Genomic DNA, 18706 nt, shown 5'->3' on the forward strand with positions numbered 1-18706 from the left:
TGTGGAGGTAGATTTGATAACTGATTCAATGTGGGTGATAAGGGAGAGTAAGGAGTCTGAAAAGACTGAGCAAATGGATGACAATAAACTTGATAGCAATAAAGGAATTAAGAGAAGTGGGTTTAAGGGGAAGTCAAGGTTTAAAGAGTTAGTGTGTTAAATAATGAGTCTACTGAGGCACCAATCAAGTAGATCAATAACAAACCTATGTACCATATACACAGCTTCAAATAGCTCCATTCTAGAATCCTAGACTTGTTTGGTTGTTGTCTTTTATACTCTCAAAGAGGATCAAAACGACATTACCATGTTAGAGTTGAATTACAGTGTATTCAACTGTGGGGCTAATCAGATCAAAATGAGCTCAGAATGCTCTGTCACAGATCAGGCACAAATAGTCCCTATGAACATTTGGGGTAGCTTCTTTACTTTTGCGTCTCTCTCATTTTTTTTCTGAGCTAATTCCATTCTGCTTTGCTCACAGAGCACAGCTCCTTCTCTGGTAAGGGCACGTCTTGCTGGGTGGACCTGTGCCAGTATCTCCCATGTCATACAATCAGTTCTAAAGTTCTTAAGAGAGACCTTGAGAGTATCCTTGTATCACTTTTTCTGATTAACTTGTGAATGCTTGCCCTGTGTGAGTTCTTCATAAAATAATTTCTCTGGCAAGCATTCATTTACCATTCCAACAATGTGGTCATCCCAATAGAGTTGAGATGCTTGGCAAATTAGTTTGAAAAGGACCTCAGTGTCCGGTATTTTATCCTGCTGCAATGATCTTCAGAATCATTAGCTTAGGAAGCTAAGACAACTCAGATGGAAGCAATTCAGTTTCCTGGCATGGTGCTCAATGCAGCCTCCAAAACTGAGATGTACAAAGTATGGATTGATTCTCTGCTGCTTATGCTTAACGCCAAAAAACCTATCAGTCAGCACCACGCCATCCATATGTAGACCCATCAGTGGTCTACAAGTGGTGAAGTTTTGAATGCTTGTGGATAAGTTCTTTTACTTTGGCACTGTGCTTTCCAGGGATTGATAATGAGATTGCCACATGCATTGCCAGAGCTAGCTCAGTGTTTGAGAAGGTCCTAAAGGAAAGTGTGGAAGAGGAGAGATATCAGACTGACTACCAAACTGAAGGTCTAAAACTTCTTTCTAAAACTGAAGGTCTGTAGAGCCATTGTGCCTACCTCATTGTTGTATGCCTGTAAAACCTGGATGATATACCAGTAACATGCTAGGAAGCAGAATTCTTGACTAAAGATATTTAGACTGCTAAAGTACTGTATTTCTAAAATGTACGTAATTGAGAAGTCAACCTGTACAGTCATACATCAACTGCATGATTCTATGATTCTATGGATTATTTGTGCCTGACCCATGATAGAACCATTTGAGCTCATATTGGTTTGATCAGCCATAGTTAGACACTTGATCTTTGATCTTGACCCAAATATAGTGATCCCAAAAAAGATGAGGATTGAGAAAAAGACTATTGGATTTTGGCAATTAAAAGATCACCGGTTACTGTGAAGGGAAAAGTTTTGGTTGAATGATGAGGCTGAAAGTTTGAGTCAAGAAGTAAAGAAGAGATTAAAGTGAGAAGTAAAGGCACCTGTTATAGACAACCTTTTCAAAGTGTTTAGCCCCAAAAGGCAGGAGATTTGGGGGAAGAGGGTGGCAATGGAAGGATCAAGGGAGGAGTTTTTGATAATGGAAGGGATATGGAAATGTTTGCAGGCAGTAGGGAAGCAACCAGTATACAGTGAGCAATTTAATATAAGAGGATGGGGATGAGAGAAGGACAATCTGCTGGAGTTGAGATAATGGAGTGGAATCATTTGTGCAGATATAAGGGTTGCTCATGGCAAGGAAAAGATCAGTCTCCTCATTCTTCATTCTCTTCTGTTTCCCTGTAGGGCAAGATAAATTCTGTATTTATCCCCAGTTGTGTATATATGTTATTCTTTCTTTGAACCAAATCTAATGGGAATAAGGTTGAAGAAATATTCACCAATCCCCATTTTTCTTTCTACTGTAAAAATTCTTTCATGCCCCCTCATGTGAGATAATTTACCTTCTTCTGCCTCTCCCTTCCCTCTTCTCCCAGTGAAATTCTCTCACCCATTTATTTTTTGTTATCCCATCAAAATCAACTTATATCTATATACACCCCTCCTACTTACCCTAATAGTGAGACAATTCTTGTTATAAGTATTACCTTTCTGTGTAAGATGTAAAAAGTTTTGTCTTCTTGAATGACTATGTTTTCTCTTTCCTTTTCATCTTTTTTATGCTTTTTGAGTCTTCTATTTTATTTTAAAATCATTTTTTTTTCTGTTTAGCTCTGGTGCTTGAAAGTCCTCTATTTCATTGAATATACTGAATGAGATTTTTTCCTGCAGTTCTTCTAACTTATTTTGGGCAGGGAAATTGCTTCACTCCATCCTTTTGTTGGTTTTGCTTCTCCAGAATTAATTTTGAGGCCTGATTTAAATTGTTTGGAGGAGAATTTGGCAGTGCTCAGGCAAGTGCCTTTTCTCTACCATCTTGCTCTGCTCTCCAGAAAAGGGTTTTACATTTAAACCTCATTCATTTTATTTTGGTCAGTAGAAATTGTTCCTTTACTTCAGTGGCTCAAATTTTTCAGATGCAATGTAATGTTTCCTCCCTTTTCTACTCTTTCCCATGTCTCCTCTTTGTACTTTCTCCAATTCACTTTTTTTTTTTGCTAACACTACTAATTTTAGTATATTTCAATATTTTCCATATCTTCTTGAGAAAATGTCATTCATACTTCCCTGGATGGGGGTGAGGGGTTCCCTGGTTGGAAGCCCTTTCTTGAAATCTTCTCCAGATCAAACATTATGGTTTCCTTTGTATAATTCTTATATGACCTGATCTCAAGGTCCTTCACCATCCTAGTTGCCCCTTCCATGATTTAAAACTTTCTTGGCCAATCTCAATACCCTATAAAACACTGAGAAAATTTATCAAAGGAGACCAAGAGCTTCTCTTTCAGCATACATTCTGTGCTTTCAGTTTCTCCACCAACATGTGGTGCGACTTATTGCAATCCAGCCAAGCAATGTTGCCCATGGATATGTCGAAGTTAAGGTAAGATAAGGTAAAGATCAATTTTAGTGAATGAGGGGCTGAGCAAGCTCCACACTAGGTGGACAGGAGTGAGAAATGGAAGTGTTTGTTTACACTGTTGTAGCATTTCACTTTTCCTTGTAAGCAATGGTCACCATATAAAAAAAGGACATGACTAAGTGCTCAGATTTTGAGATAATCTCAGATATAGCTGGTACTATCAATGTTCAAACCATCCCAGAGCCCATATTCTATGGGAGGAATACTGAGTAAAACCAAAATATAGCCATAGCACCCTTTTGCACAAATTAGAGGGTAGAATATTTTGGCATTAAGATTTCATTCATTTCTCATTGTCTAATATTTAAGCATGTCATAAATTGGGAATATGACATATTAACAACATCAAGAATGACGAGAATGATAATTAGCTAGCACTCATAGAGTGGCTTGTTTTGCAAAGGGTTTTTCCATATATTATTTTTTCTTCACAAGAACCCTATGAGGTAGGTACTATTTTTATCCCCATTTTAAAAATGAGGAAGTTGAGGCAGAAAGAGGTTGAATGAATTGCCCAGAATCACACAGCTAGTGAATCTAAAGCTGGATATGAAGATAAAAAACAAGGTAAAAACAATCTATGCCTTAAAGCTCTCTCAATTTTTCTAACTTGAAAATCAGGTTCTGCAAAAGGTTAATCATTTTTGCACAATTCCAGTCACTCATCCTTAGGTGTTGCCTTCTCATTTCCCTGGTAACAAGATCTCACAACAATACCCTTGGTTGGTAGAAGGAACTCTTAAAACTAGAGATTGAAATGCCCTGTTTTGGACTCAGGTGAAATGTAATCTCACCAATGTGGGCATTTGAGCTAGTGACATATATGGCCACTCATCCAGGCCTCTCATCTTGGATGATTTTTGTCCATGCTCTCCCTGCAGTTCACTATACTTATGAATATATACGGGTATATATATCCATATGGTAGGGGCCTTCTCCAGTTTTTTTCTTTCCATTATAAGTATTCTATTTCCTATCAGTTATTTTTCCCCTCTTATCACCTGGAAACCAACTCTTATTTTTCATACATACCTGTCTTCGATGACAGCTTTTATACGGCTTTGCTGTAATTTATATTGCAGCTTGCTCATGCCCTGTCTTGTGTCTCTCTGTTGCCCTCTACATCAATCAACAAGCATTTATTAAACACTTACCTTGTGTCTGGTATTATGTTAAATTTGGAGGATACAATTTCTCATCTCAAGGAACTCACAGTCTAATCAGAAACAACAAACAACTATGTAAAACAAGAACAATCATCAGAAGTAGGCCATCACATTTTTTAATTCTTTGGAGATTACTGTGCTAAATCTTACAGCCATAAAACACAGAGTAAGATTTTTCTTCTTCTTCCCCTCAGTTTCCTCATCTATAAAATGGGAATAATAATAACACCTACTTCCTAATTTTTCTGTGATGGTTAAATGATATAATAATTGTAATGTGATTAGCAAATTCCTGGCACAAAGTAAGTGCATCTAAATGTGAGTTATTATTATTATTATTATTATTATTATTGCCTACCTCCCAGGTGTGTTGTCAAAATAAAGGAAGATAATATTTGTAAAGCATTTTGTAAATCTTAAGGCACCAGATCAAATGCTAGTTATTACTACTTAAGATGGAAGAACACTGGATTTGGAGTCAGAACTGGATTTAACTTTTGCTCATAACTTAGTATTTGTGAGATCCTGGAAAATCATATAATTTCTCTGGATCTCAGTAGCCTATAAAATGAAAATTGAACTAGGTGAGCTTAAACGTTCTTCTTCCTCTCTTCTCTTTTTGTCTCTCTCTCTCTATCTTCTCTATTCCCTTCTCTTCCCTTCCCTTTGTTTCCTCCTTCCTCTCTTCCCCTCTCCTCCTCTGTCTCCTTCCCCTTACTCTTCTCTTTCTTCCCTGCTTTCCCTCCTCCTCTCATTCCCTCTCTTTTCCTCTCTCCATCTTCTTTACCTTCTCTCTCTTTTCCCTTCTCTTCTTCTCTCTATTTTCCTCTCTCCCTCATTGTTGCCTTTCCTTTCTTCTCATTTCTACTCTCTTTCCCTCTGTTTTCTTCCTCTCTCTCTTCTCTCCCATTCTCTCTTCTCCCCACATCAAATATTCAGCTTATATCTAGAATGGGGAAGAAGAAGGGAGGAGAGAGAGAGAGAGAGTGCCTGCTAGAGCACGAGGATGGCCAGCCTGAAATGTAGCAGGATCTGAGAATGTGGGGCCTGAATTTTTCTTTAGTGAGCATCCATTGTCCATACTAAGAACTTGTTAGCCACAGCCTCCCTGTCTCTCACACAGCCTGGTGTCCAGTTGCATTTCGTGGAGATGGGCTCTGGGCCTGTTGTGCTTCTCTGCCATGGCTTTCCTGAAAGCTAGTTCTCTTGGAGATATCAGGTAAATTTTAGTCCAGATTGATTCCATTTTGGTGAGAGTGAGTTGAGGGGTGAAGGGATGCCCTGACCCAATATGTGGAATAGAAAAGAGAGTGACGAGCATAAATCAGATAGGAGGCGTACTCATCTCTACAGAGGTAATAATGGCGTTCAAAGATGCCCTGGAACATTAAACCTGCTCCTCACTTATAAAGCTGTCCTCCCTCAGAGCCCATCATGGTTATACTTTCCATATACCTAGTCCATATGGAGCTCAGGAAGAAGGTGCTGTCTGTCGCTCTAATTTCAGTCTAGTTTTTCCCATGGGTGATCTCCTCCTCTCTTTGCTTTTAACCTAATGGAGCACAGATTAGTCAGAACAAGGAAGGAATAATGGTCACAGGATACATCAGAACCGGCAAAAGGAAAAGAGTTTTCAGCACACAGGATTAGGGAATCTGAGGGACTGCAGCCTGGGTGAAGGTTTTATTGAGAAGTATGGGAATGTCCTCTCTGGTGTAGGAGAAGGGTCCTTCTGTCCTTACACTCATCCAGCAGAGCTTCCTGGTGCAATGTCATAATAGACTTGGTTTCATTCATAATTTCTGGGTAATATATTCATTTTATTAACAATGTCAGCATATTTATTAATAAAAGTATAGTCATCTTTTTGGCTATCTCTCTCAGATGATAGACTTTTCATGGCAGTGGGTTTAGAAATTATATACCTTTAAAAAGAGCAAGTATTTTTTAGGGTAGCAGTCAACTCTCACTGATTAATAGTGAGAAAATGAATATTAAAATGAGAGGATAGGTAACATTACAATGAGGGTCTTGAAGTACATAACTTGGATCTCCCAAATCTTGGTCAAAGAGAATTCAGAATTTTCATACCAAAAAAGGGAGAATCTACATTTTCTCAGACCTGAGTAAACACAATGAGCAGAAATGCACCCATTAGTCCAAAGTTAGAATTTCTTTTACTGTCTTTGATTGGATCTCAGCCATCCTGACTAGATATATCTTTTAGAAAGATTTCCCATACTCATTGATTTCTAGATGAGGAAGTACACAAAAGGGAAAAGCTAAGTTCGAATACAATAATGGGTTAATAAAACTGGAGAGAAATAATCCTTTCTCAAATTTAGCTTCTCTGAGTTTCAGGCAACTGCCTAAGACTATTTTCTAAATTACAGATGGGTTATGATTTGTGTTGATGAATGGAATGTCTGAAGTGATGAAATATAAGTGAAACTTAGAGATTTGAGCTGATTGCAAAGGGAACATCAATCTTCGTATCTGAATCATAAGAATATATTTAATTTTATATTCTACTGATAAGCAAGTTCCTTCTGTCTTTCTTTGTGTCTGCATTGTTTATTTCAGGATGTGGCTCATCCTAAGCACTTAGTACATACTTAGTAACTGACTGATTAAATATCTCCAAGAAAACAAGTGAAAGACCTGCATGAGTGGAAAGAGTTTGCATAGTGGGACTTGCTTTTACTATTAAAACCAATGAGTCTGAATACTGCTCCCTTCTCCACCCTCCACCAGCCAAAAACTCAAAAAACTAACCGACAAATAAAAAAAACAACTAGCTGGGATGTGGGGCCATGCAAATGCTCTGAATTTCTTTTAATTACTTCAGGCCAATAGAGAAAGACCAGAGCACACCAAGGCAGGGTCATTAATACTAAATGCTTCATCTCATTCTTTAGATCCCAGCTCTAGCAGAAGCAGGCTACCGGGTTATTGTTCCAGATATGAAAGGCTATGGCGATTCTTCTGCCCCCTATGGTGAATTCATTTTTTATAGAGTTTATCAAATGAGATCACATTTGTAAAGTACAAAGCATAGTACTTGGCATATAAGGCACTTAATAAAAGTTTATTCTCTTCCTTTCTCCCTTCTAAGTAAATTATTCCTTTACTCAGAACCACATATTACTAGAAATTAGGGGACTATATTTAAGACTGATTCCACTGCTTACTAGGAGTATGACCTAAAAACAAATTATTTCATCTTCTCTGATCCTCATTATCCTCACTTCTCAACTGGAAGGGTCAGACCAGTTGACCGTTAGGGCTCAAAGGATACAACACAGGACTAAAATCAGGAAGATGCATCTTCAGGAGTTCAAATTTTATCTCAGACATTAACTAGCCAAGTGACCCTGAACAAGTCAATTACCCCTGTGTCCCTTAATTTCCTCATCTGGAAAAGGAGCTGGAGTAGGAAATGGTAAACCATAAATGAAGTAAAAAATGTGTTAGACAGGAATGAAACAACTCAACAACATCAATAACAATTGGATTCATCAACTAATGTACTGAGCAAGCAACTTGTTGCTATGGAAACCACACTGGCCCTTGAGTCAGAGGATCTGCATTCAAGTTCTGCTTCTGATGCTTGTTATCAGTGTAACTCTGAATTAACTTATTTACTTGTGATCCAAAGACTCCTGTCTCCACAGATTCCCTTGGTGTATAGTTTAGCTAGATTGAACCTACTTATCATCAGTCCCCTCCTTTTTCAAGGGCATGCTTGTAATAGTTATGGAGATTATGCATAGCCTTTGGTTTGAAGCCACTTGGCCATGGATAAGATAATTTTCTACTTAGCTTCTTCATATGTAAAGTAGAGATAATAGCAGCACCTGCCTTTCAGGTTTACTGTCATCATCAAATGAGATATTACATATGAAACACTTTGCAAATCTTTACAATGCTGTATAAATCCTATTTCTTGATGATGATGTTTTGGTTGTTGCTAGCATTTGGCTGCTCCCTATGTGTTGTAGTGAAGACTGGGCAGCTATCATTGTCTCTTAAATAGGTCAAGAGAAAAGCTTGACACATGAGCACCTGGGAAGTTCAGAATAGGTTTTTAATAAATTACACAACATAAATTAAGTTTTTCCTTTCAGAAATCGAAGAATATTCACAGAAAGTCATATGTAAGGTAAGAATGGCAAGATTTTTTTTTCAATCCTATTTCACTAATGCAGACTGCTCTCTAGAAACTAATTGAATTCTCTTCTAGAAATCCAGAATGAGCCATTTGCTTTTCTAAGTCTCTATCCTCTTAGTTTTCTGTCTAATTACCTAAACTTCCTTTTCAGTATAATGTTAAAATGTGGAAATTGTGTCCATACCAACCCCCAAAAGGCATGAACAATCTGTCCTTTTGGCCTTTTTCTTGAGCAGGCCAGCTGGTCAATTAATTAGCAATGGCTATTGAATCTCTAACATTCCAATCTAGATGGTTATTTGAATGGTGAAAATGCAGAAAGATCCAGTGGAGACTCCAAGATTCAAAGTTTTTTGTTTTGTTGTGGTTTTTTTGCAAGGCAATCAGAATTAAGTGACTTGTCCAGGATCATGCAGATAAAAGTCTCATGTGTCTGAGGCTACATTTGAACTCAAATCCTCCTGACTCTAGGGCCAGTGCTGTATCTACTATATCACCTAGCTACCCCAGGATTCAAAATTAATAAGAAAGTTCATTTATTCTTCCTAATTGGGAAGAGATTATGGAGAATTGATATCCTTAATACATAAGGAGATGATGAGAGAGCATCTAGTGCCTCTTGATGATCATAAATACTCTGATGTAGAAGAACTACTGTATTGTTCATTAGGGAAGAACAAAATTGGCTGTTAAACCACTATAAGTGACCAATGAAAGGTAATATAAAATGGGAGAGGAACAAAAGGATTGGAGAATGGCAGCTTCTCCTAAAAGAAAAAAGTACTCATGGTGGTCCGTGATCTTGATTTTGATTTCTGCAAAGTTCTAGAATTTATTATCAAGGCGATGGTTGGGATCTTGAAAAGGAAGGCCAATAAGGCTCCTACAGGAATGGGTAATACCAATCTAATCTTACTTCCATTTTTGTCTGGTTTACTAAACAGATTAGAGTAGTTTGACAAGATATTCAATAAAATCTCTTATTATTTTTGTGAAAAAGAGGGAGATGAAATATCACTATTATGGCTATTTTGATTCAGAATTAGTTTTTCTATTGGATGTAAGCTGCTTAAGGGCAGGAACTAGTCTAGGTTTGCAATTACCCTTTCCTTTTCTCTGAGCCCTCCCTTTTTCTTCTTCCCTTTGTTTGTTGCATATTATACAGAACTATGGAAATGATCATACCTCTGTACTCTACCTTGATTACAGAGGTGTAGTTTGTGTGCCTCTGCTGCTGAATCTTTTTTAAGGTTACTTTCCATCCTTTGCTGTCCAACAAATTCATCCTCTGGCATTCACAGTAACCACACCCAGGTAAACTGTTTTGGTAAATGGTCTAGACCAGGTTGAGGGTAACCTAGATTTTTCAAACCATTCACTGAGTTAGGAGGGTTATACTCCAAGCTTGTAAAGACAGCCCAGTGGAATGGGTGGATGAGAACAATTTGTTCCAATGGCCACAAAAGGAGTTGAAACAGGTGCTGTGAAATGCTTAGAGATCAAGGTTGCTTCCATTGTCAATCTCTATAAAGATAAAGGAAATAGATTTTCTTGTGATGATCAGAGATATAGGGGTCTTTCAATCATTGTTAGCAAAATATTTGCCAGGGTCCTCCTTACTAGGATGATCCTTCACCTGAGATCAATCATGGCTTCAGAAAGAACAGAGGAATTGGTCAAAATGGGATTTGATGTCTCATAACTCCAGGAGAAATGCTAGGAACAGAACAGAGGTCTCTACACAACATTCATTGATCTGACCAAGGCTTTTTGATACTGTCAATCCTGAGAGTTTAGGGGAAATTATGACAAAATTTGGGTGCCCAGAGAAGTTCAACAATATTATACATCAATTCCATGACTGTACGCCTCACTGCGTTTTAAATAATGAATGAAATCTCAAGATTTTCCAGTCACCATTGGAGTGAAGCAGGAGTATGTGCTTGCTTTCATGCTTTTTAGTGTAATGTTTTTAGCAGTGTTGGCAGATGCTTTCATCAAAGACAAAGGCACCATCTAGGTCAGCAACCACCAAACTGATGGTAAATTATTTAATTTGAAAAAGCTACAAACCAAAACTAATGTGAAAGGAAAGTTGGTACATGATGTTTTCTTTGCAAATAGCTGGGCACTCAGTGTGGCCCAGGAGGCTGAGATGCAACAAAGTATCCATCCGTTTTCTGCTGCTTGTGCTAATTTTGGTCTAACAATTAATACCAAGAAAACAGAAATTCTCTACCAACCAGCACCACAACATCCATATGTGGAACCATCAGTTATAACAAAGTAAAAAATAATGAATGTTATGGATAAGTTCACTTATTGTGGTAGTATAAATGAGAGAGAAAAAGAGAGACATAGAGAGAGAGACAGACAGACACAGAGAGACAGAGAGACAGACAAAGACAGAGACAGAGTCAAAGATAGAGAGACACAGAAAGAGAGAAAGAGAGAGAGACAGACAGACAGACAGGCATACATACAGAGAGAGAGAGAGAGAAAGAGAGAGAGAGAGAGAGAGAGAGAGAGAGAGAGAGAGAGAGAGAGAGATGCATATGTTGCCAGAGATAGCTCAGTGTTTGGAAGGTTCCAAAGGAAAATATGGCAGAGAAGAGGTATTAGACTTTCAACCAAACTAAAGGTCTGCAGAGCTGTTAGGTTGATCTTGTTGTATCCCTGTGAAACCTAGACAATATACTAATGCCATTCCAGGAAATTAAATCACTTCCTTTTGAATTGTCTTTGGAAGATTCTGAAGATCATCCAGCAAGATAAGATTCTTGATAATGAAATCCTTTCTTCTGCTCCACCATTCAAACTCTACTGCAGAAAATCCAACTCCAATGATCTGGCTATGTTTTTTGAATGCTAAATGTATGTTTCCCTAAAAAATGGGGCAAACACTCCTATGGAGGTCAGAAGAAGCAATAAAAGGATATTCTTAAAAGTCTTCCTGAAGAATTTTGGAGTCAATGACATAATATGAGAGACACTGGCAAAGGACCACTCAGCAAGACATACCCACATCAAAATCAGCTCTGCAAGCAAAGCAGAACTGCAGTAGTTTAACCAATACATGAGATACACATATTTAGAGACATCTCTATTCCAAATGTTCATGTAGATTATTTGGATCCAACTTGTTGAACCTTCTGAGTTCATAATGATCTGATCAGCCACTGTCAGACAAACTGTACCTTAATTCCAATATAATAAGGTCATTTTGATCCTCTTCAAGAGTAAAGAACAACACTCAGGCAACCAACCAATCTTTTTTGTAGTAAGTTTATTTTTTTAACATATTACTTTATGAATCATGTTGGGAGAGAAAAATCAGAGCAAAAGGGAAAAACCATGTAAAAGATAAAAAAGCAGAAAAAAAGAAGTGAACATAGCATGTATTGATTTACATTCAGTCTCCTTAGATTTTTTTTCTGAATACAGATGGCATTTCTTGTCCAAGGTCTATTGGATTTGCTTTGGATCACTGAACCACTGAGAAGAACCAAGCCTTTCATAGTTGATCATTGCACATTCTTGCTGTTATTGTATACAATATATTTCTGGTTCTGCTTATTTTGTTCAATATCAGTTCATGTAAAATCTTTCCAGGCTTTTCCATAATCAGCTTGTTCATCATTTTTTTATAGAACAACGATATTCCATTACTTTCATGTAAAACAGCTTGTTCAACCATTCTCCACAACCAACTAACCTTAATTAGATCACATCTGGAGTACTGAATTCTAAATTGGGTAGCAATTTTTTGAGTGACATTGGTAAATCAAAAATATCCAGAGGAAGGCAGTTCTGATACTGAAGGTCTTGAAATCATGACTATTATCAGCATCATTTGAAGAAGCTAGGGATGTTTAGCCTACAGAGGAATGGATCATATTATAGCAAAATAGCTGTCAAATATTTGAAGGACTAGCTAGGCAGAAAAGGAATTCTATTTTTTTTTCTTTTTTTGAGCACAGAACTGGGTGCTGTGGACAAAGGTAGCAACAAAGAAAATTTTGGCTTGAATTCAGGTGAATTTTTTGCCTGAATTTGATGAATAATTAGAGTTATCCAAAAGTGGAAAGAACTGTCTCAGGAGTTTGTAGATTTCCCCTTATGAGAAATATTTTAGAGGAAACTGGATGAGCAATTATTGGATATGTTATAGGGATTCTTTTTCAGGTATAAGTTGGATGATGTGACTACAAAGATTATTTCTGTGCTGAAATTCTGTGTTTCTGTGATAATCCAATAAACATTTGTTAACTACCAACAATGTGTGAGGCACTGTGTTGGGAATTGATCATAGAGAGACAAATTTTAAAAAGTCCCAGCCTTAAGAGGCTTACATTATCTTCAGTTTACATTGCATATATCTTGTATATACATAGCATAGCACAGAATTGTTTGCATATGGTTTCTCCATTTGATTGTGAGCTCCTTGTGAATTGCCATTCTTTTTATCCCCAATGTTAAACATAGTGATTGCAAATAGTAGGTGCTTAATAAAAGTTTATTGACTTAGTACTAGGGGAGACAGAAGAGCATAAATGAATTCTCTTGCCAAGCCCTTGAATTTTTGTCTAGTGATGACAAATTAATGGAAGGATTAATTGAAAAGGAGATATTCAAAGAAATAGAAAAAGTTTGAAATGCAAGAAATAATATGATCTCTGTCTTGAAAGAGATTACTATCTAACAAAGGAACAAGACTTAGACATATAACAAAGAGCACACACATGGAAGTTACAAAAATATGTGCTAAAGAAATTACATATATCAATAGGAGATAACCAGCGCAAACACTGAGAGTTTAGAGGTAGGCTATAACTATATCTATCTTTGGGAGTATTTATGGGAATTTAGTAAAAATCTTCTTGGATCTCCCACATGAGGGAATATAATCTTAAAAATACCAATAGTGTGATTTAGTGACTGGGAACACTGAAAAATTTTACATTGGTGAAATCACAGGTGTAGACAAAATAATTATAACAATAATAAATTGAAGGCAGACTAAAGATGGCAGAAAGAAGCCAGGAATTGTCTGAATTCTCCTCAGTTTCCATTAGAAACAATGTTAAATCAAGTCTCAGAACAGATTCTGGAGTAACAGAATCTACATAGAGATGAAGTGAAATAATTTCCAACTTAGACTAGCTTGGAAAGACTTCAGAAAAGGTCAATCTCATTTGGGTAAAAGGGAACAGCAACCCAGCTTAGACAGTGTTGAGGCAAACCAGTGAGAATGTCTTAGCCACAGCACAGATTAGAAACTGAGACCCCTCAGTTCTCACTCAACAGAACAGTGGCACAGATGACTAACTGTGAAATGTCCAGTCACAGTACAGAAGGAAAATTGCCAACACCAGAACAATAGGAGTGACTAGGTCAGGCAACCCCACCAGAGTGAGCAAATCACTAAACACCTGAGTCCCCAGAGTTCAAAGCCAGGGACCCCACTCATGTTCCTCAGCACAAGCACAAGCACTAAGAAAAGAAAGAAATTGAAGGAATTAAGACTAGGCAATGAAAAACAAAACTATTATTATTTGCATATGATGTGATGATATACATAGAAAATCCTAGATAACCAATTTAAAAACTATTTGAAATAATTAACAACTTTAGCAAAGTTATAGGATATAAAATAAACTTACATAAATCAACATTTTTATATATTACTAATAATGCCCAGTACCAAGAGACAGAAAGAGAAAGTCCCTTTAAAATAACTATAAGCAATATAAAATATTTGGGAGTCTACCTATTAAAAACTATTTGAACCCAATTACAAAACAATTCACATAAATAAATTCAACTCTAAATAATTGGGAAAATATCAATTTCTTATAGATAGTCCAAACTAATATAATAAAAGTGATCATTCTACCAAAATTAACTTACTTATTCAGTGACATACCAATCAAACTGGCAAAAAATTATTTTATAGAGTTAGAAAAATAATAATAAAATTCATCTGGAAGAACAAAAAGTCAAGAACATCAAGGACAAGAATGAAATAAAAAGCAAAATAAGGGGATTAACCACAGAAGATCCAAAACTATACTATATAGCAGGAATTATAAAAACTAGTTGATGCTGGTTAAGAAAAAGAGTGATAGATCAGTGATATATGTTAGGTACATAAGACACAATAGTCAATGACTATAGTAATCTACTGTTTCATAAACCCAGACTTCAGCTCTGGGATAAGAATTCAGTATTTGACAAAAACTGTCGGGAAAACTGGAAAATAGTATGGCAGAAACTATGCATTGACCATTTCACACTGTAAACTAAGATAACATCAAAATGGACATGTGATTTAGACATAAAGGGTATTTACCCTTTATGCAACTTGGGAGAGGAGGGCATAGTTTATCTGTCATATCTATGTAGAAGGGAAGATGTTCATGGCCAAACAGGAGATAAAGAACATTATGAAATGCAACGCAAATGGTTTTTATTACATTAAATTAACATATTTTGCACAAACAAAGCTAATGCAACCAAAATTTGAATGGAAGCAGAAAATTGAGAGACAATTTTTATAACCAGTATTTCTGATAAAGGCCTCATTTCTAAAATATATAGAGAACTGAATCAAACTTATTAAAATACAAGTCATTTCCCAATTGATAAATGGTCAAAGCATATGAACAGGTTTTCAGATGAAGAAATTAAAACCACCTAGAGTCATATTAAAAAATGTTCCAAATCACAGAGAAATGCAAATTAAAATAAATATCTCACACACCTACAAAATTGGCTGTTACAGAAAAGGGAAATTATAAATGTTGGAGAGGATGTGAGAAAATTGGAACACTAATGCATTGTTGATGGAGTTGTGAACTGATCCAACCACTCTGGAGAGCAATTTAGAACTATGCCCAACGGGATATAAAACTTTGTATGCTCTTTAATCCAGCAATACCACTATGAAGTCTATATCCAAGAGAGATCACTAAAAAAGGAAAAGGACCCACATGTACAAAAATGTTTATAACAGCTCTCTTTGTTGTGGCAGAGAATTCAAAATTGAGGCAACTCCCATCAGTTGGGGAATGGCTAACCAAATTATAGCAAATGAATGTAATGGAATACTATTGTTCTATAAGAAATTATGAGCATGCTGGTTTCAGAAAATCCTGGAAAGACTTACATGAACTGGTGGTGAATGAAGTGACCAGGACCAGTAGCGTATTATACATAGTAACAGCAAGTTTGAGTGATGTTCAACTTTGGTAGACTTTGCTTTATTCAGCAATACAATGATCTAAGATAATTCCTAAAGACTTAAGATGGAAAATGGTATCCACATACAGAGAAAGAACTATGGAGTCTGATGCAAATTGAAGCATATCATCTTCAGTTTTGTTGTTTTTCTTTCTCATGGTTTTTCCTTTTTGTTCTGATTCTTTTTTCACAACATGATAAATGCAGAAATATGTTTAATATGATGGTACATGCATAGCCTGTATTGTTTCCCATCTTGGGGGGAGGTGTGTGAGGAGGGAGGGAGAGAAAAAAATGGAAATCAATATCTTATAAAATTAAATGTTGAAATCTAATAAATAAACTTTAAAAACAGAAAGGAAATGGCAGTGGAACAGAAAATATCTGTAAATTACTTTGCAGACCTAAATGTACTACTTACCATTTTCCCTCTGAAACTCTTTATCATCGTGAAGTTCATTCTTCTCATCCATTTCAGTTTTTAGATAAAAATTGTCCTTGTTACTATTATCCCTTTATAGTCAATCTTTTATAGACTCTTATAAGGTGGATGAAAGAATGGCAATTATTATTGCCATTATGCCTATGGAAGGAAGAGAAGGGAAGGGTTAGAGTGATTCCAAGATCAGAATTCTAAGACTAAATATTTGAATGAAGATGAATCAGCATGCTGAGATATTGAGGGGAAATTTCTAATTCTTCTTATTTTTTCTTCTTTAGGAAATGATTACATTCCTGGATAAGTTGGTAAGAAATTGGGCCAGTCACTGTAGAACTGAAATAATCAATGAAACATTCATGGACGAATATGTGATTTAAGGGAGACCTTGAAAAGTCGTCAGTTTTCTAAAAGGCAGACAGAGGAAGGAAAAAGATATACTTTAGATGATAGGAAAGCAATATATGAAGGAAAGATAGATTTAGAGGTAGAAGGTATTTTGAAGATCAATGAGTCTAAGTATCTCACTTTATAGATAAGGAAACTGAGATCTGAATAACTTATCCAAGATCACACAGGCAATAAGTAGCAGAATGGATTTTATAAGCAGGATCTCCTGATTCTAATTCCCATACCATTTCCAGCTTAGGGCTGAGAAACATAGAGTTAACTACATGTTATAGTTGAAGTTATCAGACCAGTTGGAATCTCCAAGGAAAAAATTGTTTAAAGGAAAGTGAAAGAAATATGAGGAGCCTTTTAAGGTGTATTTTGAGCAAAAATAGTACAAAAGTAGAAAGATCAATGGTCCTAGTGATAGGAAAATCAGAATAATACTATATAAAGATTAAAGAAAAAGATTTCTTTTAATTTTTTTTTCTTTCAACTAGCAAGCACTCATTATTTCTTATTCCAGTGGGGGGGAAAAAGAAAAAGAGAAAAAAAATCTTGTAATCTATATGCAGAATCTGGGGGAACAAATCCCCACAGTGGGCATTCCTAAAATGTTTTTATCCTTTTACATCTTGAGTCCATTGTCCCTCCATCAGGAGATGTGTAGCGTACTGTGTCATTAATTGGTTCTTTGGAATCATGGTTAGTGATTGCATTGATCAGAATTCTTAAGTCTTTCAAAGTAGATTGCTTTTACAACATTGTTATTGGTGAAATTGTTTTCTTGGTTCTCACTTGGCATTGCTTTGGTTCATACAAGTTTTCCCAGGATTCCCTGAAACCAGAAGGAGTTTCCAAAGGGTGCAATAGGTATGGGAAGTATTGAATGATATCAGAGGTCAAGAAGAATGAGCACTGAAAAAAAAAAGCTGCTGGATTTGGTGGTTAGTAGGTGATTATTGGTAATCTTCTGAAGTTTCCAGAAGGATAATTAGGATGAATACTATGTGCCAGGTACTATGTTGGACATACTAAAAGAAAAATAATCCCTACTATTGAGGAGTTAATCTGTTAGATTAAGCCAAGAATGTTAATGTGTCACAAACAAAGCACTTGTTCAAAATATTAGAAAGGTAGGAAATGTAATGAGAGCCTTAGAATTTTAGAATTTTCATTTGGAAACTTGAGAATTGGGAGAATCTTCAAATGTGAAAGAAAGACAGAAGAAGCTTGTGGAGATAGATAAATGAAAGATACCAGGAGGTAGATAATTGAAAGAACAGAGTTCTGGAAGAAATGCAAACAAACAAAAACAAGAGATAGGAATGTTCATTTTAGACAAGGGCTGGGACAACTCCCTTCAAAACAGGAGAATGAGTGGAAATAGGATCAGATGAGTTTTGAAGTGGAAAAGAGAGAAGATGAAGGATCTCATCTAAGTTGGGGTTATAAGAGAATGAATGTGTGGGGTAGTTGTTATGAGGATTATTTTAGGAAATCTATGAGAGATAAATAAAAAGACCACTGAGCAGCAGAGTGAGATAAAACTATTTTGGAACCTGTTTTAGCAAGAATTCTTGTTCTTTAGGACCTGGGAGCTGCACATTTGCTGACCCATCCTCCTTTTTACACCTCATCTCATATATATATTTCTATTCTCCAGGGCATTTCTTAAGAAGTGTTTATTGGCCATTACTGGGGTGGTACTATGGTGTGGAACATGGCTCTCTTCTATCCAGAGAGAGTAAGGTAACTACAGAACACAAATAGTGGGGTGGAATGAAGCCAGCAGGTGGCAGAAAGAGCACCTGTTTCTGGGCCTGACTGTTCTAAATGACAAGAAAAGATTAAACTATATGACTTGTAGGGAGTTTTATGACTTTAAAATTTTTATTTGTGATATAGTTTCACTTATGACCAACTCTGGGAATTCCCCATGTTGGAACTATGATGAACTCATTAACACATTAGCAAGGATTATCTAATTGATCTGAATTTCAAAATATGGGATATCTCTCCTCTCCTTCTTTTCCCAAATGTAGTTATATAAAATCAAAACTGAAACTAGCCTATAATTAGTGTTTATTTTACACACAGAGGTATACACACAAATGTATATGAATATATCTATACATA

At 36.3% G+C, this 18706-nt stretch overlaps 1 protein-coding gene across 1 annotated transcript in view; it reads left to right on the forward strand.

Annotated features, from left to right (window-relative positions):
* Positions 1-840: 840 nt before the first annotated feature.
* LOC100931457 (bifunctional epoxide hydrolase 2-like) overlaps positions 841-18706 on the forward strand; it is a 48366-nt gene continuing 30500 nt past the window's right edge. The window contains 8 exon segments of the mRNA XM_031949266.1: positions 841-928; positions 1033-1170; positions 2978-3120; positions 5449-5544; positions 7244-7322; positions 8453-8487; positions 16459-16485; positions 18234-18319. Coding sequence (XP_031805126.1) covers positions 841-928; positions 1033-1170; positions 2978-3120; positions 5449-5544; positions 7244-7322; positions 8453-8487; positions 16459-16485; positions 18234-18319 — 692 coding nt within the window.

The sequence above is a fragment of the Sarcophilus harrisii genome, chromosome 2 (genome assembly GCF_902635505.1).
Source record: "Sarcophilus harrisii chromosome 2, mSarHar1.11, whole genome shotgun sequence".
In the NCBI taxonomy this organism is placed as follows: domain Eukaryota; kingdom Metazoa; phylum Chordata; class Mammalia; order Dasyuromorphia; family Dasyuridae; genus Sarcophilus; species Sarcophilus harrisii.